The following is a 23,266-nucleotide window of genomic DNA, read 5'->3' on the forward strand; positions in this document are numbered from 1 at the left end:
ATATCCGCCAATGGAAAATCAGTAACCACCGAGATGTTATGTGCATCGAAATAGTGGCGAAGCTTCCTCAAGGTGATGAGTATAGCGTAGAGTAGTTTCTGAATTGCCGGGTAACCAACCTTGGATTCAGAAAGAATTTCGCTGACAAATTAGACTGCCCGCTACACACCGAAGGCATGGCCTTCCTCCTGGTGTTCCACCACGATTGGCGTGCTGATGATGTGAATAGTCATGGCGATGTAGAGTAACAAGTTCTCGCCTTATTGTGGAGCCATCAAGATGGGGGCGACTGCAGATGATGCTTGAGATTTTCTAGCGCCTGCTTCACCTCCTCGGTCCACTGGAACTTGTCATGTCGTTTGAGAAATTTGAAGAAAGGTAAATCCTCGTTCTCCAAGTCGCGAGATAAATCTATTCAGGGCCGCCATACAGCCTGTGAGCTTCTGGACATTCTTGATCGTCCGTAAGGCGTCCATGTCTATAATGGCGGTGATCTTCTCCGAGTTCGCTTCAATTTCTTGGTGACTAATGATGAAACCGAGTAGTTTTATTTGTGGTACGCCGAAAACGCACTTGGTTGGGTAGAGCTTCTACCAAAACTTGCGTAAGCTGTTGAAGGTTTCCTCGAGATCAGAGATAAACTCGTCGTGGGCTCTGGTCTTGATGACCACCTCGTCCATATAGGCTTCAACATTGCGATGTAGTTGATCAGCAAGGTTAATTGGATAGCCCACTGATAGGTGGCTCCTGCGTACTTCAACCTAAAAGATATAGTTGTGTAGGCATATGCTCGAAAAGAGGTGATGTATGCTGTCTTGATCTGGTCTTCTTCCTTGCGAGCAATCTGATGGTAACCCGAGTAGCAATCAAGAAAAGAGAGCAGGATGCACCAGTCGTAGAGTGAATAACTTGGTCGATGCGTGGGAGCGTGAAGGGATCCTTCGGGCAGTGTTTGTTGAGAGTGTTTGTTGAGAACAGTGTAATCCATACACATCCTCCATTAATTATTATTCTTTTTCCGAACTATTACATGGTTGGCTAACCACTCGGGGTGGTAGACTTCTTTAATGAAACCAGTCATGAGTAGTTTTGCTAGCTTCTTCTTGATCGTCTCCCTCTTGTCTAGGGCGAAGCGTCATAGTCGCTGCTTCTTTGGAGTGGTTTTGGGGTCAAATTTTAGGCAATACTCAATCAACTCTTTGGGCACGCCCAGCATATCCGCTGGTTTCCACGCAAATATATCACGCTTGGCTCTAAGGAAACTGATGAGCGTGCTTTCCTATTTGTCACTCAAACCGCCTCCAATCAAAGCAGTTTTGGATGAGTCACCTTCTTGCAGTTGGATGGCCTTGATGCCGATGCCACTAGGTTGGGTTTTACCCTGGACTGGCTAGGCCTCGGATTGGAGATCTCCATCTTTGAGTCGGTGAGCTTTTGTGCAGCCGTGAAGACTTCCACAAAAGGTTCTGGCACACGTGATGTCGCGGCGTACTCGATCGTCTCTTGGTCAAAGTCGTATGACTTTTTCAAGTCACCACGGAACATGAGTACACCTGTCTTGTCTGGCATCTTGAGTAGTAAGTAGACATAGTGAGGCACGGCCATGAATTTGGCCAAAACTTGCCTGCCGAGGATGGCGTGGTATGACGACTCGAAGTCAGCCACCTCGAACTTGATGTACTCTGTGCGCAGTTGTCTTTCGTCCCAAAGGTGACTCGCAGGACCTCTGAACCGAGTGGTGTCGCCATGTTTTCCATGACGGTGCTGTAGAATGGAGCTCTACTAGGGGCAAGCATCTTGGAGATGGTCAGCCCCATCTTCTTCAATGTACTCACAAAGAGCAGGTTGAGGCCGCCCCCATTTATGAGTACTTGAGTCAATTGTGAGCCCGCCATGACAAGATCTAGGACGAGCAGGAATTTTCCTAGCTCGAAGAAGCTGGTCCGCTGGTCATCCCTAGAGAAGAAGATCGGGACCTTGTTGTATCTCAGAGGTTACTATATGGCGGGCTCGATAGAGAGAATTTTGTGTAGGGTCAGGTTCTATGCGCGCTTCGAGGGGAGGCCACCATCTTCCCCAAAGATGATGTTGGCGACATTCTTCGGGTCTTGGAAGTCTTGAGCCCCCGACTTGTCAACCTCATCGTTGTCCCCCTGATCCTTCCGCTTTCCGTCTTGAGGAAGGAGCGGAGTGTTGAATGACTTGCGAAGGCTGACAAACTCGAAAAGCGTATGCTGTGACTTCGAGACTATGCTTGTGCAAGACTTTCTCAAACTATGCTTGATTGTTTCCCGACTTCTTGCCCCACGGATTGCGCTCGACGGCCACGACTTCTTGGTCTGGCTTGCATTTTCGAGGATTCCCCGATTTGTTCTGCTGGCCTTTGTTGAAGTGGTTGTTGTTGTTGCCTTGCTTGTCATTATTGTGCTTAGGGAAGCGATCGTTCTCCTCGTCCTCCTGGTTAGAGCACCGTACCATCATGTCGCGCAGTTCCACGGCAACATTCTGGCGGTTGCTTCCGAAGTCGTGGTAGGTGTGCTTCGAGAAAACGCTGTTCTGGAAGCAGCGGATGACGTCCTCGTCGGTAATGTTGGCAATGGTGGCTCGCATCTCGAAGAAACGCTGGGTGTAGGACCTTAGGGTCTCGTTCAACTCCTGCTTAACCTGGGACAAATTATGACGAGTACCTGCTCGGATCATGGATTCCTGGAAGTTGTCAATGAAGGCCCCTCTTGAGGTCTTCCTAGGGGTCGATGGAGTTTGGTTTGAGGCTTTCGAGAGAAGTAAGGGGTGCGGATTCCAAGGCTACTTTGAAGTAGAGTGCCTTGGTGGAGTTGGATCCGCGAGATACCTCGATGGTGATGGAGTAGCAACAAATCCACTGGTGTGGATATTGCTTGCCGTCGTACTTGGGGATGCCGACCGGTTTGAAATTGTTGGGGTAGGACCAGTCGGTGATGTTGGGGGTGAACGCGGGGAAGCGGTCACTATCATCGGCGTCGTGATATCTGTCAGGTCGGTCCCTTCTTCTTGCCTCAATGATGCGCCGCGCGTTGCAACCGTTGTTGATCTTCTGCCTTGCATCAATCATAGGGGCATTCTGAAGGCTGGCCTCAGGTGGAGCTTCGCCCTAAGACCTTGCATTGTGCCGGTTGTGGGGTGGGTGCATTGGTTGTTGCACCTCTTGTTCAACGTTGCCACGCATGGACTGTTGGCCCTAGGGATTGCCGTGGCTGACTGGATTGTCCTAGTTGCGCTAGTGATTGTGGTTTCCTCGATATCCGTAACCTCCTCCAGGGGTGCGACTAACATACGTAGAGTCACCATGGCGCTCAGGTCTCGAGAGCGTGTTCCGAGTTGAAGATATTGGGTGTTGCCCATCGAGTTGCACGAGCGCGCGCTGGGTTAAGTATTGTAGCCTTTGTATTTTGGGGTTTGGTGGTAGTTGTTGAGCTAGTAGTGCTGCTTCTGCAATGGCGCCAATCGGGGTGCAATACTCCTGATCTTCAGCTGCTGCGAAAGCTTTGTTGAGGTTCCTTTGGTACATTGGGTTGCATGCGTGGTTTTTCACGTCCTGCCTGCATTTGGCACGCTTGGCGTTCTTCAACCGCCGGATCCTTCTGTACTCGTCGTTCTCGTCGTGAAAGGAGTCCGTCGTACGCTCGTCGGCAGACATGTCTATGAGTAGTTCGCGTCGTACTAGAGACCCGGCTCGTAGTCATCCGCATTGCGAGGGGAAGCCATGTAGACTTGACGATCCGGTGAGCTCTCAGCCGTATGGCTGTACTCGACTAGCTCTGTGTTGCCCTCTCCCTCTTCCGTGATGCAAGAGAGGGGTTTGCCTTCCTGAAGAGGCAGTTCCTGCGTGAAGGCCACAAGGCGGGAGTCGTACTCGAGTAACTCAGAGGGCTCTAAGCCCTTCCAATACACGAACCGGCCTTGTGGTGTAGACGTTATGGTCAAACCCAGGTGACTACCTAAAAAGGATTTTGGGTCATCATCTGATTCCGAGTGGTTGTCGAGAATAGGGGCCTCTTGACAGGCGGTGGCTCCCTCATCCTCGAATCCTCCCGAACTCCAACTTCAAGGTGTAGTACTAGTCAATGATTACTTTTCGTCTGAGTCCGAGTAGTTGTCGAAAATGGGGGCCCCTCGACAGGCGGTGGTTCCCTCGTCTCCGAGCTTGAGTAGACGATCTAAGTCCTTCTCAAGTCAGAGAGGGACTCAGACCGTGTAGCCTCCTCGTTGATCGAAATAATATTGCGTAACCTGAAAGGGAACAGAGTACGCGTCTTCTCAGATCGGTTTGAGTTCAATCCAAGAAGTCTTGGTGCAGTACGAGTTGAAGTCGCATCGAAAACGGACATTCTCTCAATCTCCCCCGCGAGATCGGGGAGCAGCAACTCGTCGAGGTTGTCGACGAACTCGTCGAGGTTGCCGCATCAATTTGCCGCAGAGGCCTCCATCTTCCTGGAGTTGGCTAGGTGGCCGTTGAAACCACCCGAGCCGTTGGCGACGTAGATACAGGAGCCGAAAACGAACATTGTGCCCTCATCGAGCATGGTGCTGAAAAGGTGTTTTACCGCTAATCCTACCAAGGGATACTCCCGAGGTGGTGAGTTGTAAGTAGGGTGTCGCCGAGATCAAAAACTCGAAAATGTAAGGAACATAAAGTTTAGATTGGTTCGGACCGCCGAGAGCGTAGTACCCTACATCCTGTGTGGTGGTTTGTATTTCCTTATGTGTTGATATGTTTGGAGGCGTTCCCTGCCCGCCCTGATATAGTTTGGGGGGGACAGGGTTATATGGAAATCCTACCCGGATATGAGCTCAGGAATCCTACCCGAGTACTTTTCGGGTAGTTTTCTTCCGTTCCGACTAGTTCAACTATGGTATGATTAGTTATATCTGATGCAAGATGTGAGCCACGTCCTATCCCTTATCCTATAATATGTACACCATAGGTACAGTCTCGTGGCCCCGGATCTGAGAATAACCGGTCTAATTCTAATAATTATGCCTACTACTATGAGGCCACTAACACATAATCATGTATTTATGTATTTGACTTTATATTCGATCAAGAAATGGTCCGTCCAATTTTAACAATTATGCCTGAAACCACTAGTAGTAGGTAACAATGCATTTGACTTCGTATTTGAAACGAGAAACGATGCTACGTCCCAACGACTCAGGGCCAAACAAAATAAAAGATTCTAGCAATGCTTCGTTTATTCCCTAAACAAATGCAACACACAAAAGCTTACGAAGGAAGGAGCTGCAACACATAAAAATATAGGAAAAATACATGTATGTAATGTGCCACCGTGCTTTATCATACTATAGAGTAATCCGCATTTGCACTGGACGTTCACGTGAAAAGATTGTAGCTTACAAAGGAAGGAAATGCAACGCATAAAGGAAGGCTTTACGGGGCATTGATGACACATTGACACCTGACACGCCCCAACAGTGGAGTGGAGCCTCTGCTGCAACCCTGCGTACCTCCCCCCGTGCGCGGGTTCGTCAGGAAGGGGCTGAGGGAGGCGGGGAGCAGGAGCGGCGCGGCGGAATGGCGGCGCCGCCGAAGGCCTGGAAGGCGGAGTACGCCAAGTCCGGGCGGGCCTCGTGCAAGTCGTGCCGGTCCCCCATCGCCAAGGACCAGCTCCGCCTCGGCAAGATGGTGCAGGCGACCCAGTTCGACGGCGTCATGCCCGTGCGTAACCCCTCCCGCCCGCCCGCGCGGCCCGTTCTCCCCCCACGCTCTTCGTCGCCAATCGGTGTTGGTAGATTGGCGCGAGCCTTCGTTGGATCTTCGAGGGGTTCGGGAGGGTAGGGTTTAGGCGCGGCTCGGCGTTCTCGGCGGTTTCCGTGGGTTGGGTCCGGAATGCAGGCGGATTGGAATGGTGGTGGCGCGTTTGGGGGCGTTTGGGATGCGAAGTTCGCGGGCCTGATGCGGGGTACGGTTATATTTTGATCGTCCCTGTTCATGGTGGTCGTGACGCCTGATTTTTGGCGCGTTTGATCGAACGTGGTTGCTTCTAGATTCTAGAATGTGGTGCTCGTCGTGCATTCGGTTGATACTCAATCCGTTTGCTGGATTAAGTTTCACATTGAGAATTTTTTATATATTTTAGGGGGAAAATAAGGTGACCTTGGAATTCTGGGTATGCATGCCACATTGCCACCTTCATCACATCATGTTCTTTAACAAGGATATAGTTTGATTGCAACTATCATTTTCCCTGATTTTAGAGGTATAGAATTGAATGTGAGCTGCTACGTCTTGGTGATGTTTTTGTAAACTATGTCTATTTCTCTTTCTGGAACGAAGTGGAATTATTTTGCTTTTCTGTGACGGTAGAGTTGTATGATGCCTGTCCCTGTTTTCTCCTTTCCAGATGTGGAACCATGCCAAATGCATCTTCAGTAAGAAGAACCAGATAAAATCGTAAGTAACCGTGTCTCTTACTTGTCAAGTATTCCCTCTATTCCAAAATGTAGGATGTTTTAGTTTTGTTAACTCAAACTTCTCTAACTTGATGGTGGATTTAGTATAACTAATTTTAGCTACTGAAGTTTGACTTAGGACAAAAATAAAACGTCTTACGTTTTGAAACGGAGGGAGTAGATTTTAGGCTTAACTATCTGAAATTATTCAGCTTTGTTTTATCTTTTGAGTATTCACCATCAACATTTTAACGTGATTCGTAATGTGCATTCAGTGTTGATGATGTTGAAGGAATAGATGCACTTCGATGGGATGATCAAGAGAAGATAAGGAACTATGTTGGAAGTGCCTCAGCTACTACAAGTTCCACAGCTGCAGTTCCTGATAAATGTACCATTGATGTTGCTCCATCTGCTCGTACTTCATGCAGACGATGCAGTGAAAAGATTACAAAAGGAAGTGTAAGTATATTATGATTAATGAATTTTTTATGTCAACATGTTTTTGTGAAGCATCACTGTATTGGATAACACACATGATTGCTTTTGGGTTGATAGATGATGCTAATTGTTTCTTTTGTTGTGTTCACAGTATTATTATGAACAAAATATTCCTTTCAGTGCTTTGCAGTCTTAAGTATAATTTATATGTAGGCAGGAATTCCACGTTTTAGACTTTTTAATTGAAGGCAATTGCATACAATTTACTTCCTGTACACCTAGAGATGTGTGTGTGGGATGGCATAGTTTTTCCTTAACTCATAGAAGCGATGTCACACTGCTCTAAAACATGCTGTTTGTCTCAACTCAATTTATCAATAACAGTTTTATATGTTTGACTAGGTTCGTGTTTCAGCTAAGCTTGAAGGTCAAGCTTCCAAGGGTATACCATGGTATCATGTCAACTGTTTCTTTGAGGTGTCCCCATCTGCAACTGTTGAGAAATTCTCGGGCTGGGATACTTTGTCAGACGAGGATAAAAGGACTGTTCTTGATCTCGTTAAGAAAGATGTTGGCCATAATGGTAAGAAATCGTAGAGGTCTACCCCACCTACCTTTATTAATTTCACTTACTAATCTGACTTTGTTTATTTGGTCATCAAGAATCAACTAAGGGTTCCAAGCGCAAGAAAGGCGAAAGTGATATGCAGAGCTGCAAAGTGCCCAAGTTAGATGGAAGTACATCGGAAGGCACAGTACAAAACAAAGGAAAACTTGTTGACCCACGTGATTCCAATGCTAGTTCTGCTGATATGCAACAAAAGCTTAAAGAGCAGAGTGACACACTTTGGAAGTTAAAGGATGAACTTAAGAAGCATGTATCGACTGCTGAATTAAGGGATATGCTTGAAGCTAATGAGCAAGATACGTCTGGACCAGAGAGGCACCTATTGGACCGTTGGTAATTTGCATTCTGTTTCCTCATTTTTCGGTAACAAATTTGTTGGTAATATTCTGTTTTTTCTTCCTTTTTCCATTTTTCTGAAGATCGATTGGTATCTAAACAAAAGATACTGAACAGATCCTTGTCATAAGTGGACCTTAGTATTTCCAAAGTAAGTTACAATGATTAATGATGAATTGTACTTGTTAAGCAACATACCTCATGCAAAGGATCACGTGAATCCTTGTATGGATCTCCTCTCCCATCAACTTGCCAGACCATTCCATCTAAATTGTCCTGATATTGAGTGCTCCAATTCTGAAAACTGCTGCTGACTGCAACACTGGTGGACAAAATGATGGACCACAGCAGATTCCAAGTGTGGGCTAGTGCAGATAGGGTTGGCATGCTGCAATTGATATTTGCAGTAGATATTGTTGGCTACATGGACATTTCTGGAGCATTACTATGTTTCTTACAATTTTCAGAGGCTTTACCAGAACGTTTTCATAAATGGCCCTACTTTTGATAACTCTGTTTTGTTTCCTGGCAGTGCTGATGGAATGCTATTTGGAGCATTGGGTCCTTGCCCAGTCTGTTCTAACGGCCTGGAGTATTATAATGGTCAGTACCAATGCAGTGGTAATGTGTCAGAGTGGTCCAAGTGTACATACTCTACAACAAAACCTGTACGCATTAAGAAGAAGTGGCAAATTCCAGATGGAACAGATAATGATTATCTTATGAAGGTATGCCTAATGAAACTTAATGCTTATTTTTCGGCAGATAATTTTTGACAAATAGGTATACCTTGCAGTGGTTCAAGTCTCAAAAGGTTAAGAAACCAGAGAGGGTTCTTCCACCAATGTCACCTGAGAAATCTGGAAGTAAAGCAACTCAGGGAACACGGTTACTCTCTCCTGAAGGATTGGATAAATTAAGGTTTTCTATTGTAGGACAATCTAAAGAAGCAGTAGTAAGTAATACTCATTAACTTTTATTTCCTGGTTGATGTCGCTATCCTTAGGATCATTGGTTATTTTCTGTCTTGCTTTCTCTTTTCTTTTAGTTACAAGTAGGTGCTATGTTAATTGTGTTGATCTTATCCAAACAAGACATACGTGTCTTTTCCGAAAGAATCAATACCAACAAGCTATCTTTCTATAAATTGCATCAGTGGAAGCAGCACCAGTTTTTCCGTGACCTTGCTTGCAAGTTTTGGCTTGCACCAGCCACAATAAAAAATCATAATCATGATTATTTAGGTTGTTTGTTCTCAGGATATGTTCTTACCACATTATACAAGAGAATAAGTTGGTGTATAGCTGTTGCATCATAAATTTGATATTACTCATCGGTTGCAGGATGAATCGATTCAGAAGCTCAAACATGCTGGTGCCAACTTCCATGCCAGGGTTGCCAAAGGTTTATTTGTATTCCCTTTTCAGTCTAGAACTGAATTTTCTTGTAGCTCAGGCTTATGAACCTGTTGGATTTGTATGGCACTGAAGCCTAAGAGATTGCTTGTGAAACAGAAATGGGTGACTTAGTTAGGTCATTTTTTCTTAAAAAGTTGCAAAGAACCCCCTAAAGGTCAATTCAAGTTCCAATATATCCTTAGTTGCATTTACTACCCCACAATTCTAAACCTGGTGCAGAATCCCCGTGATGCTATGCCATGATGGCATGTTTGCGCTTTGCCGTAATTTGAATTTGGATGCATAGTTGTTGCCTCCAAAAACCAGACTGAGTCACAATTGAGGAGTCTGATTGGCCGTAGTGCATCCTTAAACCCTCAACCCTCTTCTACCTCCCACACTACCTACCTACGTAGAGCACCCAAAGTACTGACATGGCATCACCTAAACACCCAGATGGGCATTCTGCACTTTTCTTTTCTTTTTCCTGTTTTTTTTTAAACGAATATATTTAGGTTAGAGTTATGAGATAGTAAATGTAGCTAATAAGCTTCAAGGGTGGTATTTGTAATGTGAAGTGATTTTTAGAAAAGTGATGAAATATGCTTAAAGGGAATACTTGCATTGCAGATATTGATTGCTTAATTTCATGTGGTGAGCTCGACAATGAGAATGCTGAAGTCAGGAAAGCAAGGTCTCCCTCCCTCCCTCCCTCCTGTTTCAATTGTAATTTGATGCCTTCCTTTTGTAGCTACCTTCTTAATATAAAGCCACCTAGTTCCTCCTAGGTTGGTCTAGCTTTTGTTAGCTACCAATGGGGTTCAAGTGTCATGATATATATATATCCATTTGTTTGCAGGAGGCTGAAGATACCGATTGTAAGAGAGGAATACATAGGAGAATGCATTAGAAAAAATAGAAAGCTTCCAGTTGATTTGTATAAAGTAGAGAACACCTTAGAGTCCTCAAAAGGTGGTACTGTCACTGTTAAAGTTAAGGGCCGAAGTGCAGTTCATGAATCCTCCGGTTTGCAAGATACAGCTCATATTCTTGAAGATGGAAAAAGCATTTACAATACAACCTTGAACATGTCTGACTTGGCACGAGGTGTGAACAGGCAAGGACTCTTTCTCACAATATTTTCTTTTGTGTTTCAGAACTTGTTTTTAGTTGCGATAGTTTAAAAGTTTCTTTCTATCATTTACTCGCATAAGTTCTCTCCTCTTGGAAATAACCCCATATATATCCTTTTTGTACTTCTTGCTAATTTTGGTTGATTTGGGCAGCATATGTCATTTTTTTTTTGGATTTTGCCTGAACTTTAGTGTTTAGCAGAACAGGAATACAACAACAACAACAACAACAACTTAGCCTTTTGTCCCAAGCAAGTTGGGGTAGGCTAGAGATGAAACCCACGGAACACAAGAATAAGAAACATAAAAAGGGCACAAGCCAAAGGAAGAGTTAGTGGTTAAACAAAAAGTAACAAATGTCACGGTTCAGGTACGTTAATTGCTAATCTCCAAGCGCTCCTATCCATAGCTAATTCCTTAGCGATATTCCACTCCTTAAGGTCTCTCTTAACCGTCTCGTCCCAAGTTAGTCTAGGTCTACCTCTACCTCTCTTTACATTATCGCCCCGCTTTAAAACTCCACTACGCACCGGCGCCTCGGGAGGCCTCCGTTGTACGTGTCCAAACCATCTCAACCGATGTTGAATCAACTTCTTCTCGATAGGTGCCACCCCGACCCTATCTCGAATCTCTTCATTCCGGACTCTATCCCTTCTTGTATGCCCGCAGAACCAACGCAGCATACGCATCTCTGCTACACTCAGTTGCTGGACATGTCACCTTTTTGTAGGCCAACATTCAGCACCGTATAGCATCGCCGGGCGAATCGCCGTCCTATAGAACTTACCTTTTAGCCTCTGTGGCACCTTCTTGTCACAGAGGATGCCAGAAGCCTGCCGCCACTTCAACCAACCGGCTGAAATTCTATGTCTAACATCTTCATCAATGTCTCCATCTTTCTGAAGCATTGATCCTAGATACCGGAAAGTATCCTTCTTGGCCACCACTTGACCTTCGAGGCTAACGTCCCCATCCTCATGCCTAGTCGGGCTAAAGTCGCACATCATATACTCGGTCTTGGTCCTACTCAGTCTGAACCCCCTCGACTCTAATGTGTGTCTCCACAGCTCTAACTTCATATTAACCCCTGCCCTACTCTCGTCAACTAGCACCACATCATCAGCAAAGAGCATACACCAAGGGATATCACCTTGTATGTCCCTTGTGACCTCATCCATCACCAAAGCAAATAGATAAGGGCTCAATGCTGACCCCTGATGTAGTCCTATTTTAATTGGAAAGTCACTGGTATCGCCATCACATGTTCGAACACAAGTCATCGCATCCTCGTACATATCCTTGATGAGGGTAATATACTTAGTTGGGACTTTGTGTTTTTCCAAGGCCCACCACATGACGTCTCTCGGTACTTTGTCATACGCCTTCTCTAGGTCAATAAAGACCATGTGTAAGTCCTTCTTCTCCTCTCTATATCTCTCCATCAACTGTCGTACTAAGAAAATCGCCTCCATGGTCGACCTCCCAGGCATGAACCCAAACTGGTTTTGGGTCACCCTTGTCAATCTCCTTAGTCGATGCTCGATAACCCTCTCCCAAAGCTTCATCGTATGGCTCATCAGCTTAATCCCCCGGTAGTTAGTACAACTTTGAACATCACCCTTGTTCTTGAAGATCGGTACTAAAATACTTCTCCTCCATTCCTCCGGCATCTTGTTTAACCGGAAAATTAGGTTAAAAAGCTTAGTTAACCATACTACCGCCCTCTCGCCCAGGCATCTCCACACCTCAATGGGGATGCCATCGGGACCCATCGCTTTACCTCCCTTCATCCTCTTCAAAGCCTCCCCAATCTCTGCCTCCTGAATCCTCCTCACAAAGCGTCTGTTGGTATCATCAAATGAGTCGTCCAACACGAAGGTAGGACCCTCATTTTCCCCATTAAACAACTTGTCGAAGTATTCTCGCCATCTGTCCTTGATCTCCTCATCCTTCACCAGAAGTCGATCTGTCTCATCCTTGATGCATTTGATTTGATTTATGTCTCTTGTCTTCCTCTCGCGGGTCCTAGCTATCCTATAAATGTCCTTCTCTCCTTCCTTCGTACCTAGCCGTTGATAAAGGTCATCAAAAGCCTGACCTTTCGCTACACTTACAGTTCGCTTTGCAGACCTCTTCGCCAATCTATAGCCCTCGATGTTGGTTGCGCTCTTGTCGAGGTGAAGGCGTTTGAAACACTACTTCTCCCTAATAGCCCTTTGCACCTCGTCATTCCACCACCAAGTCTCTTTCACTTCCTGCTTGCCTCCCCTACTCACACCAAACACTTCTGAAGCCACCTTCCGAACACATGTCACCATATTTAGCCACATATCATCTACATCTGCCCCTTCTTCCCAAGGCCCCTCGCCTAGCATCCTCTCCTTAAACGTTTGTGCCTCTTCCCCTCTAAGCTTCCACCACTTCGTTCTCGCAATCTTGGCATGTTTGTCCCGGTGGGTACGTACCCGAAAACGAAAATCCGCCACCACAAGCTTGTGTTGGGGGACAACACACTCCCCAGGTATCACCTTACAATCTAAGCAGGCGCGTCTATCCTCTCTCCGAGCAAGGATAAAATCGATTTGGCTCGAGTATTGTCCACTATGGAAGGGATGACTTGTGTTTAGCAGAACAGGAATGCATCTACCAAATAAATATCTATCTTGTCCATACTAATCAGGATGTAATAAATTCAAATTGCAATCTGGTAGCTTTTATATAATTTAGCTTTTGGAACTTGGAAGCCATTCAATCTTTTTTTTCAGCATTTGCTCTATTCTATGTGGGTCTTGAACATGAATGGTAGACACTACTTTTGGTTATATGATTGTTTTTTTTCCTGTAATTGAAGAAACTATGGAAACATAGGAGAAAAAAAGATACCATAAATGTGTTTTTGAAGATACTAGTGGACAGAAAAGGCAAACATGGTTAGTTTTTCTTTTGAGGATGCAGTCCTTCTCAATTCACTGCTCTACTGCTTACTACCTTTGTTTTAGTCCACAATCTTTCTCAATCCATTAGTTCTACTACTATTACAACAACAATGACGACGAAGCCTTATAGCGCTTAGAGTTGAAACGCAACATGAGCCACCAATAAGAAGGGAAAAGAGCTGAAACCAAATATGATCGAGTGGTTCTACTTCTAATACTTTTAACTTCATGGATGTAGTATGCCTACAATCAGTATGCACCTGCTAAAGTTTATCGTTCCTGTCAGTCTACTACCCAGAATTTTGAAACTTGCATACCTTTTCTGTTCTACTCCCTCCGTCCCAAAAAACAAGTCACCCAAGAAATTTTAGGACAAATTAACAAGGAGGTAAAATGACCTTGATTGCCCCCTATTTATTAACCATATTTGGCGCTAATTGACAATTGCATGCCCACATGCAACATATGCACATGCCATATTGCGTATAATGACTTGTTTTCTGAGACAAATTTTGAATCACAGAATGAATTGTTTCTTGGGACGAAGGGAGTATGTCCTGTCAGAGATTGATTGATGCTAACAAATGAAATACATATTGAAATGAAAAAAGAGAACTTAGCCTCATGTTGTAATTTTACTAATTGCTACTTTGTTATGTTTTTCCACGCTATGATGTTATTGCTCTGGCTCCTCTCTTAATAGTTTTCTTCTTTTTTTTTTGTGAAGCTACTATATACTCCAGATCATTGAAGAGGATAATGGGTCTGAATGCTATGTATTTCGAAAGTGGGGAAGGGTTGGGAATGAACAAATTGGAAGCCAAAAGCTGGAGGAGATGTCTAAAGCTGATGCAATCCAGGAATTCCAAAGATTATTTCTTGAGAAGACTGGGAACCCATGGGAAGCTTGGGAACGAAAAACTAATTTCCAGAAGCAGCCTGGGAAATTTTACCCTCTTGATATTGTATGTTGTGAAAAACATCTAACATTGTTTTTACTGATTTTTTGGATTTGAACTGATTTATTAAGTGCAATGCAGGACTATGGTGTTAAGCAGGCACCCAAACGGAAAGATATCAGTGAAATGAAAAGTTCTCTTGCTCCTCAGTTGCTGCAACTCATGAAGATGCTTTTCAACGTGGAAACATATAGGTGCATTCTTGTTTCTCAAATGTCATGCTTGCCTACATTTTTTTGCTCCTTTTCTTGTGTTAAAATAAACCTTTTTTCCAGAGCTGCTATGATGGAATTTGAAATTAATATGTCGGAAATGCCTCTTGGGAAGCTAAGCAAGGAAAACATTCAGAAAGGTTTGCTAATATCATTCCTTGTGGACCTATTTTTCTTATCTTTCAAATCTATGATGATATGACGATGGTTACACTCGCACTACTTGCAGGATTCGAAGCATTAACTGAGATACAAAATTTGTTGAAGAACACAGCTGATCAAGCACTGGCTGTTAGAGAAAGCTTAATTGTTGCTGCAAGCAATCGGTTTTTCACCCTTATTCCTTCTATCCATCCTCACATCATACGGGATGAGGATGAGTTGATGATCAAAGTATGTGCTTGCTACCTACTTTTGTTCCTGTATTTTGAAAGAAGTATTTTATTATGCTTCTTATATTTCTTAATTCATGTTAACTTCTTCGTATGGAGTAGATTGTTTTCTCCATAATCCTTTGAAAATGCCGTCTACAATTGCAATTAGTAGTTCATTGCTATGTGATTTGCATTGATCCTTCGTTTCATGTAATGATAGCTATACCATTACACATGGTACTGCATTATATCATATGGAAATAAAACCACACCTTTTGGTTTAGTTAACCAAAGCAGTGTTCATACTTCTGCTATTTTGGTGCGGATTCTAAATGTATCTTGTATTTTGCTCAATCTTTCTCTCTGCTGTGCACTTGCAATAGTTTTACAGAAAGTTATGATACAGCAAGGACATTTGTTATTTCTTTTGCTTGTGACATAATGTCATTGTCATTGCCACTAGAAACAGTACCTTGTCTATTTATGATTCTACTTGTGTTGTTCATGATTCTCCAGTCATTCAGTTGTAGTTATTTTCCTTGAATATGATGAAAGAGCTTTCTTAGTCCTAACTTGCCTGTAACTTATGTACAGGCGAAAATGCTTGAAGCTCTGCAAGATATTGAAATTGCTTCTAAGCTAGTTGGCTTTGATAGCGATAGCGATGAATCACTTGATGATAAGTACATGAAGCTTCGTTGCAACATCACCCCACTGCCTCATGATAGTGAAGATTACAAGCTAGTCGAGCGTTATCTCCTCAACACACATGCTCCTACTCACAAGGTATGGTCCTATGTCTCTTCCGCACAAATTGCACCGCACACAGTGCATTTTTGTTTGTGTTACATGGCTGTTTTTATTCTGTTTATTTGGGGGTCCTCTGCCAAACCTCATGTTATGTTTTTTTTGAAGGACTGGTCACTGGAACTAGAGGAAGTTTTTTCACTTGATAGAGATGGAGAACTAAATAAATACTCAAGATACAAAAATAATCTGCATAATAAGATGCTATTATGGCATGGTAAGCAATAGTTTGAATATGTACTAGTGATAGCTTTCAGTGTACAATCATTGCAATAGTCTAAATTTACTACTGATTGTTTACTAAATGCACAGCTCAGTATTTACATATTTATAGTTTATTCAGTAACATTTGAGAACTCTTAAACATTTCTGAAGAATAACCCTTCCCACTTCTCCGTAAAACTCAATTTGTAGGTTCAAGGTTGACGAATTTTGTGGGGATTCTAAGTCAAGGACTAAGGATCGCACCTCCTGAGGCTCCTGTTACAGGCTATATGGTTTGCTCGTTATTCATGTTCTATATGTTTTAACTGTAGCATCAGTCGAAATGCTGGTTGAGTATAATTATGTGTTGATGCTCCTTTTTGTTTGGCAGTTCGGCAAGGGCCTCTACTTTGCAGATTTAGTAAGCAAGAGTGCACAATATTGTTATGTGGATAGGGACAATCCAGTTGGTTTGATGCTTCTTTCTGAGGTTGCTTTAGGAGACATGTATGAACTAAAGAAAGCCATGGTAAGCTTCAAATCATCTTGGTGAAAGCAAATCTAATTGCTCATATTGGCTTTTGTCCTTCCATTTTATCTTCTATGCCATGTCGGTTGTTTTGACACTCAAACAGGATCCTAGATAAAATAAGTTTGCTATAGATATCTCAAGACTCTAATTCCCTAAATTTGTGCCCATATTGCTGTATTGCATCACTGATCAATGGTTCTAACAAAATGATCTAAAAGCAAGCACTTTGGTCTTCCTGTGATCCTATTTACACGTCCTACAGCTTCTTTAGTTTAGGGTTATATTATACTGGGACTAGTAAGCACATCACTGATACGACCTTGTGATAATTTATCATGGGGGCCTTTTGTTACTCTTAATTCAAATGTCATCATTCGGTTCCTTTTCCACGTTTATCCTGGCTTAGCATGTCCTTGTTGATGTAGTCCATGGACAAACCTCCACGAGGGAAGCACTCCACCAAGGGCTTAGGCAAAACTGTGCCCCTGGAGTCGGAGTTTGTGAACTGGAGGGATGATGTTGTTGTCCCCTGCGGCAAGCCAGTGCCATCATCAGTCAGGAGCTCTGAACTCCTTTACAATGAGTACATTGTCTATAACACATCCCAGGTCCAGACATGTCCTTGACCCTACACATTCGCTCTTATGGTTCATTGGAGAATTCTGCTTACCTTCAGTGAAACTGTCTGGCAGGTGAAGATGCAGTTCTTGCTGAAGGTGCGGTTCCGTCACAAGAGGTGACTGGGAGATTAGATAAGTAGAGTTGGAAGATTAGACAAGTAGATTGGTTGACGCCGTCACTTAGGGTGTGTATATTCGATCATGTTAGGCAGTGTTTGGTTGGTTGGACCTGTAGTTTAGGTATGCTATGGGGTGCTCGCGCTTGATCCATTTTGGGAAGTGTTGTTTGGGCATCAGCGTGAGTAGCAGAAATCATCCACCGCGTATGTCTTTTACTGTTAGATGACAGATTGCTGCTTAAATCTGGTTACGAGTAATATGGCACATGGAACCTCTCTTCTATCTTCATTTGCGTTGACTATTCTTTCATCGGACCTATGGAGTGTTTGGTTCCAAGAGTGCGTGATGGATCGTCCGATCCTAACTAGGAGGGGGCAAAACATCTGGTTACACTAAGTTATGTTTCACCTGTTACACAAGCATCCCATAGCTGGACTCTACAAGCTTGTGCTCAACGGTCATGCCACAGTTTTTTCCAGGGAGTGCAAAATCAAAGTAGTGATCCACTTTCCAGCCGTTTCATCCTAAAAGGAAGGGATGAGGCTTTCATCAAATTTTAGTTTGAAACTGAAGCACTCCAGTGGAAGCTGAACTTCAATTGCACTGGATCCTCAAGCATGTTTAGGAAAATGGAATAAACAGGCTGAACAAAATCTGATAACCCTGCACGCCTACATGAAAGCAAAACCGAAAAAAAATATTCCAGCTTGAGCTATCACTCCACGGTGCATGCACACCGACAGTGACTCCGCCTTCCTACCTCATCACGGCGTGAGGCTCAAACAGAGCCCTATCAAAACGACATTCCAGTCCCCCAAGACAATGCTAGTCTGCAACTATGAAGACAGAATGAGTGGTCAGGCAATCTGCACAAGGGACTCGTGGCTAGAATGGCTGGTGTTGAAGCAAGGGGTAAAGAATTGCCACAGCAGTGGAAGTTTGTTGGAACACAACATTCACGGTTTGTCAGCGTCAGCTTGGTGGCTTCAGGAATTTCCCATGCACCCATACCCGCTGCATCTTCTTCCCGTTCTTTCGGTTCACTGACTTGACACAGCAGTATTCCAGCTCCAACTGCAGAGCCGTGTGGCAAATGTAAGTCAGCTTCAAATAATTTGTAAACTTGATTTAAAACGATGTATAAACTACATAGGTAATAGATACAATACCATGGAAGATCTGTACCTACCTAACTACAATACAAAATAATTTACCACTGTTGCATATTGTAACTTATAATAAGTAATGAAATATCCTTATGTAAAACTACAGTGCATTAGATCCATACAGAACATTTCCATTTCAATAAGGATAAGAAACAATCAATTAATTCATTAAAATACTCAATTCAATAACTCTGCACACTAACATGAAAGCATCAAGACTTGAAGAGCCGCATTGGGCATGATGGAAGTTAGTGGTCAAACTTCAAAAAGTAACATCTGACCCTGAAAACATGTTGAAGAATGAGAGGTACCTCTATTAACCCAGCAGCATGAAAGAGTTCTCTCACAGTGTCTAATGTGAAGAAGTATGACAAGGTGCCATCTGACCGCATATATTCCCGAAATCCTACTCTTTGATGAGCTAAGAACCGAAGCATCGTCATGTCATAAAGACCTAATATGAAAAATGAACTGTTAGAAAGTAGGTGGCCGAAGCAATATGAAATTATACCATTGTATGTCTGAGCAATTACCATAGTCCCTAAACAGAAGAAGGCCACCTGGTTTCAGAACAGAAACACATTGCTCTATAGTTCTTGGCATTATGGCGAAGGGTATGGCTGATAATGTGAATATCTGCCAAAAAAGAGAATAAAAAGCTATAGCATATATTTATAAACACAAGTAGGCATATTGAAGGATTTTGCTTGTCAAAGTACATTCAGAACTACAAAATTTACAATTTGAAAGATACAGGCATAAGTGCACCACGATGAAAAATTAGAAAGGATGCAGAAAGCAAACAACCAAACAAATAGCACCAGATGCAATAACCTACCATGGTGATAAAATCCATGCCACCAACACAACATTGATTCTCTCTCAGGAAGTCTGGGCGCTCTTTTCTCATTTCATGATGACTATCTGAAAGCAAAAATGTTATGCAGAGTTCATAACTAGGTAATAAAAGAAAATTCAAATAAAGAAAATTTAATTAAATGAATAACCAAGTAAAATTCAGCAGACTTTCCATGTGAACTTTTACAGGCATTGCAGAATAACCAATCTGGAAAAATTTCTTTAGAAACATCCATTAAAAAGGGGTGGAATCTATCCTTGATATCAATCCCTTTTGTATTAGATATAATCTCATTTGCCTTCTCAAGAGTGTCTTTACTACAGTCACAAGCAAAGACAGTGATGCTTTCACTAGACCTGGAGAAACCATACATTATGACAATGTCACAATTAGGAATTAAGTTCCAGGTAATATAGTTCAACCAAAAGATGATAGAACAAACAAACAGTATCATATATTCAGGACAAGTACGGGACAGAAAAACGCTACATATTCAGAATCATAAATGTTGAATGCAATCATATATGTTGGATGCAATCGTGGATACAACAAAACAGGTCTGAACAAAAGGTTTAGAAGTAGGTGACTTAGTGACTGTTCGCAATCAAGCTAATTGGCTGAAAAAAACAATAGTTCTGAGCACATTACCGCAGTATGGAAACAGCAGTACTTCCATTCCCACATCCCACTTCTAAAATCTTGGCACAATCTTTGCTGTTGGGTAATTCAGGAAATTCCTTAAGCAAATATCTCCTTTCCTGTGAAAAGGCAAGATATGAACATGAACTTAACATGAATCACAACATCTAGTGTCACGAACTCTTTAATTCATACTCAAAATCTGAATGACTGACACATTGGTTTGCATGTACCTTTGCTGAGTGATCAGTGATCACTCAGGCATGCCATTTTCTGAATCTAATCTACTAGTCCTGACCTGACTGGATAAGCAAATGAACAGTTCTGAAAGGAAAAGAAAGAAAAAGACTTTTGCCCAGGGGATGGAGAGGCAACCTTGAAGAACTTGCCAGACGCGTGGCGACGGTGGAAGCTTCTCCAGGCCTCCGACGACGGCTGCGGCGGCAAGGTGGTGCTCGCGGCGGGGCCGGGAAAGGGGGAGAGGTGGTAGGAGAAGGTGGGGTCGGATTCCACCTCCTCCCTGAGGTCCTCCCACTCGAAGTCGTGCGAATGGTACTCCGCCGCCTCCTCGTCCTTGCCGGCGCCCCCAAGTTCGCCTGGTGCTTCTTCCACTTCCATGGAGGCCCTTCTTTGTTGACGAATTAGCGAGATCCACCTGTCCCTGTCCCTGTCCCTGTCGCTTCGGTGACGGTCAGCCCGTCCCCCGGGAGGCCGGGACCTCAAGGAGGGAGCTCAAGGCGCCGGGAGGTGCGCCGCCGCTCAAGGGATGGGGAGGGGTGAGCAGGCATAAACCTCCGGCGGTACACATCGTTAAAATAAGAGAAACGGGAAAAAGACCAAAATGAGCAAAATGAAAAATTACCATTTGAAAAAATCATTTCCCATACGTATTGGATCTATTTCTACCCGTCCCATCCGGATTAGCAACTCTCATTATCTTCTCCTTTGATAACTCTTTACCTTCTTTGCTTCAAAAAAAAGCTTTTGCCTTCTCGATTTTTAGGGCCTATTTGAATTACAACTTAAAGTTGCCACACCTAAGAGCTTATTAGTAGTCACAATTTTATTAGGCAGTGTTTAGTGGTTGCCATAGTTTAGTCTGCCTGATTTCTTAGCACCATAATCCATTTGTTATAGTCAATTTTTTTTGAAAAGGAAGTCAAATTTCTTTAAACTTTACCTAAGGTTAGTTGATCTTCTTTCTTGCCACAAAAGTGTGGCAAGACTAGGTTAGTCAAGAATACATGGCCACACTAGTTAACAACCAAAATACCCTAAGGTCATGGTTTATTGCTAAACTTGATTAATCAGTTTATTGAATTGTTTGTCACACCTTATTAACCTAGGAGTATCTTGCCATATATTTTTTAATTATTGACATGTGGGTTGAGTTGTAAAAAAAAAAATCTTACCACTATTTGTGGCTACAACCAAACGACTGCCAGCTTGATCAATCTCAACTTGCATGAGTGCATTGACACTGATGCAGTGACAACTAGTTAGATTTAAACCAAGACAACTAGTTAGATTTAAACCAAACAACTAGTTAGTCATTCTAATCCACATTCTCGTCGCTGGCCACATTCCATGAGTGCATTGACACTGATGCAGTGACACAGATCCATACATATGTATGTGCACTGTTTTAGAGATGCTCTAGGGGTAAAATTAGAAAATGAAGTGAGCTCTAGTAACGTTCGCCTAGTTGTGTTGTTTATTGTTATGTTAGAAAATCCACTTATGTGGACTGTTGGCAAGGCCAGGTATTGTTGGGGAAGAAGAGGGATATTATGTAGATTAACGTTTTCAGATGGAAGGTGTGTATTTGCCTTAGAGCAAGTTTATTTGAGAGAGGGGAGAGAAGATGCCTTCAAAGGCATTTTATAACTGAGTCAACAAGCTAGTGTCCAATATACTTAAGAGTCTCTTTGTTACATAACTCTTGCCATCCTTGTATTCTTACTTCTCTTTTGTTTTTCGATATTTCTTCTCCTATCTAGGGTTATATACAGCCAGGTCTCTACTTTGATCGATCTAATGTGAAATAAGAATGAGTTTACAACGTGAATTCAACATAAGTTTTTCAGCATAAAAGAATACACATGCACTGCCCATTTAAAATCTGCTTAAGTTTTCGACAAAAGAGATAAAAAAAACTCTATAAAATCCAATAAAAATGACTTGTGGTGCAATATGGGGAACTCTAGCTCCCCATGGTTTCTGAGTAAAGGAAAAAAAGGGTGAATTCTACCGAATACATCCTTAGCAAGACGAATGTCCAAGTTACATATATAAAAAGGGTAGAAACTTGACAATATGACGTGCCCATGTATGCATCCCTCAAAAATTAACTAGTCCAACAAGCCGGGTGACGTGATTTTTTTTCCAACGCAAAATAGGAGACCGGGCCCTAGTTTTAGTTTAATGTTATCTTAAGTTAGCAATATAATTCCTACTGGAAAATGTTGTACAAATAGTACCATAAAAATATGTTTTTTTTCTTGCTACATGCAACAAGAACTCTACGATGAGCTAAGTTGGTGTTGAAGAGGTCAGCAGCTAACCTCCAGATCGGCGGAGATGTGAACAGGTGGAAAGCGAGTGCTGTCTTGCCACTTATGTCCAACTCATTACCCAACCACTCCGCACAAAAACAATCGCTGCCGTCCGCCCTATTTCTATATCTTCGTTCTCCTCTGTATGTTTGAAGCCTTGGATCTCCAGACTAGCTTGGTGAGGGTGACTAGACCGTGCCGTAGTATGATAGATTCTTTTGTCCGGCTATATGGTCAGTCCTGCTGGCCAAGTCTTCCATATAGAGCCGGGGGGGGGGGGGGGGGGGGGGGAGGTTCAGTTATTTGTATCCTGGGGAAGAATCATGGCCCTGGTCGGTCTTGGTCTCTTCGATATGGTTTTACCAAGTAATTCTGAGTATCATGAGAAGTAAATAGCATATATTTTTGGTTAGTTAGTTGCTTATTGGCTCATTGCGAAAAGTCGATGCATTTCATGCATGTTCATACTACACTACCAGAATCCGTGAAGTTCCCTAGTATCCAATATTTTCCTGAGTGTTTCACTAAAACACTCAGAAAACTTGCCAAGTGTTCCACTTTACACTAAGAGGAACACAAAGCACTCGGAAAGTTTCATATTGGCCGTCGGGAACCATAAAATTCCCTGACTTGACGCCGCCGAGTGCGGTTCGCTGGGTGTCTACATACGGGAAAGTTTGTCCCGAGTGTTTTACTGATGGTCCCGAGTGTTCTTGATACTAGGAAACTTCACAGATTCTGATAGTGCTAGTTAGCGATGTAATACGAGCCAGTAGTTAAAACTCGATATACCAGTGTTCTTAAACAAAAAAACTGAATTTCGATTAAACTGAGTACTCCCTCTGTCCCAAAATAAATATTCTTTTATTAGCATTTAAATTTTATCCCACAAAGAGAA

The 23,266-nt window shown here is 43.0% G+C and overlaps 2 protein-coding genes across 2 annotated transcripts; one reads left to right on the forward strand and one right to left on the reverse strand.

Moving 5' to 3' along the window:
- Positions 1-5,470: 5,470 nt before the first annotated feature.
- LOC112883615 (poly [ADP-ribose] polymerase 1) lies at positions 5,471-17,420 on the forward strand. Its single transcript, XM_025948948.1, has 20 exons — positions 5,471-5,716; positions 6,402-6,451; positions 6,726-6,912; positions 7,294-7,474; positions 7,555-7,852; positions 8,388-8,583; positions 8,652-8,810; positions 9,199-9,259; positions 9,883-9,946; positions 10,112-10,369; positions 14,049-14,286; positions 14,362-14,474; positions 14,556-14,632; positions 14,722-14,885; positions 15,461-15,652; positions 15,782-15,890; positions 16,088-16,170; positions 16,269-16,406; positions 16,835-17,017; positions 17,102-17,420. The coding sequence occupies exons 1-20, from the start codon at positions 5,573-5,575 to the stop codon at positions 17,147-17,149; spliced, it is 2,943 nt and encodes a 980-aa protein (XP_025804733.1). The 5' UTR covers positions 5,471-5,572; the 3' UTR covers positions 17,150-17,420.
- Positions 17,421-17,636: 216 nt separating this feature from the next.
- LOC112881698 (methyltransferase-like protein 6) lies at positions 17,637-20,593 on the reverse strand. The gene is made up of 7 exons (XM_025946515.1): positions 20,189-20,593; positions 19,823-19,932; positions 19,346-19,530; positions 19,154-19,239; positions 18,849-18,951; positions 18,627-18,769; positions 17,637-18,223 (listed from the first exon to the last, which is right to left on the reverse strand). The coding sequence occupies exons 1-7, from the start codon at positions 20,429-20,431 to the stop codon at positions 18,122-18,124; spliced, it is 972 nt and encodes a 323-aa protein (XP_025802300.1). The 5' UTR covers positions 20,432-20,593; the 3' UTR covers positions 17,637-18,121.
- Between the last annotated feature and the right edge of the window lie 2,673 nt (positions 20,594-23,266).

Source organism: Panicum hallii, chromosome 2 (assembly GCF_002211085.1).
Source record: "Panicum hallii strain FIL2 chromosome 2, PHallii_v3.1, whole genome shotgun sequence".
Lineage (NCBI taxonomy): Eukaryota > Viridiplantae > Streptophyta > Magnoliopsida > Poales > Poaceae > Panicum > Panicum hallii.

Excerpts from the sequence above, each read along its gene's own strand:
- LOC112881698 (XM_025946515.1), bottom strand. The coding sequence starts at position 20,431 with ATGGAAGTGGAAGAAGCACCAGGCGAACTTGGGGGCGCCGGCAAGGAC. Across the intron at positions 18,952-19,153 it reads GCATGGATTTTATCACCATG|ATATTCACATTATCAGCCAT; the intron begins GTAGGTTATTGC and ends CTTTTTTGGCAG. Across the intron at positions 18,770-18,848 it reads TCTTCTGTTTAGGGACTATG|GTCTTTATGACATGACGATG; the intron begins GTAATTGCTCAG and ends TTTTCATATTAG.
- LOC112883615 (XM_025948948.1), top strand. The coding sequence starts at position 5,573 with ATGGCGGCGCCGCCGAAGGCCTGGAAGGCGGAGTACGCCAAGTCCGGG. Across the intron at positions 9,947-10,111 it reads GCTGAAGTCAGGAAAGCAAG|GAGGCTGAAGATACCGATTG; the intron begins GTCTCCCTCCCT and ends ATTTGTTTGCAG. Across the intron at positions 10,370-14,048 it reads TTGGCACGAGGTGTGAACAG|CTACTATATACTCCAGATCA; the intron begins GCAAGGACTCTT and ends TTTTTTGTGAAG.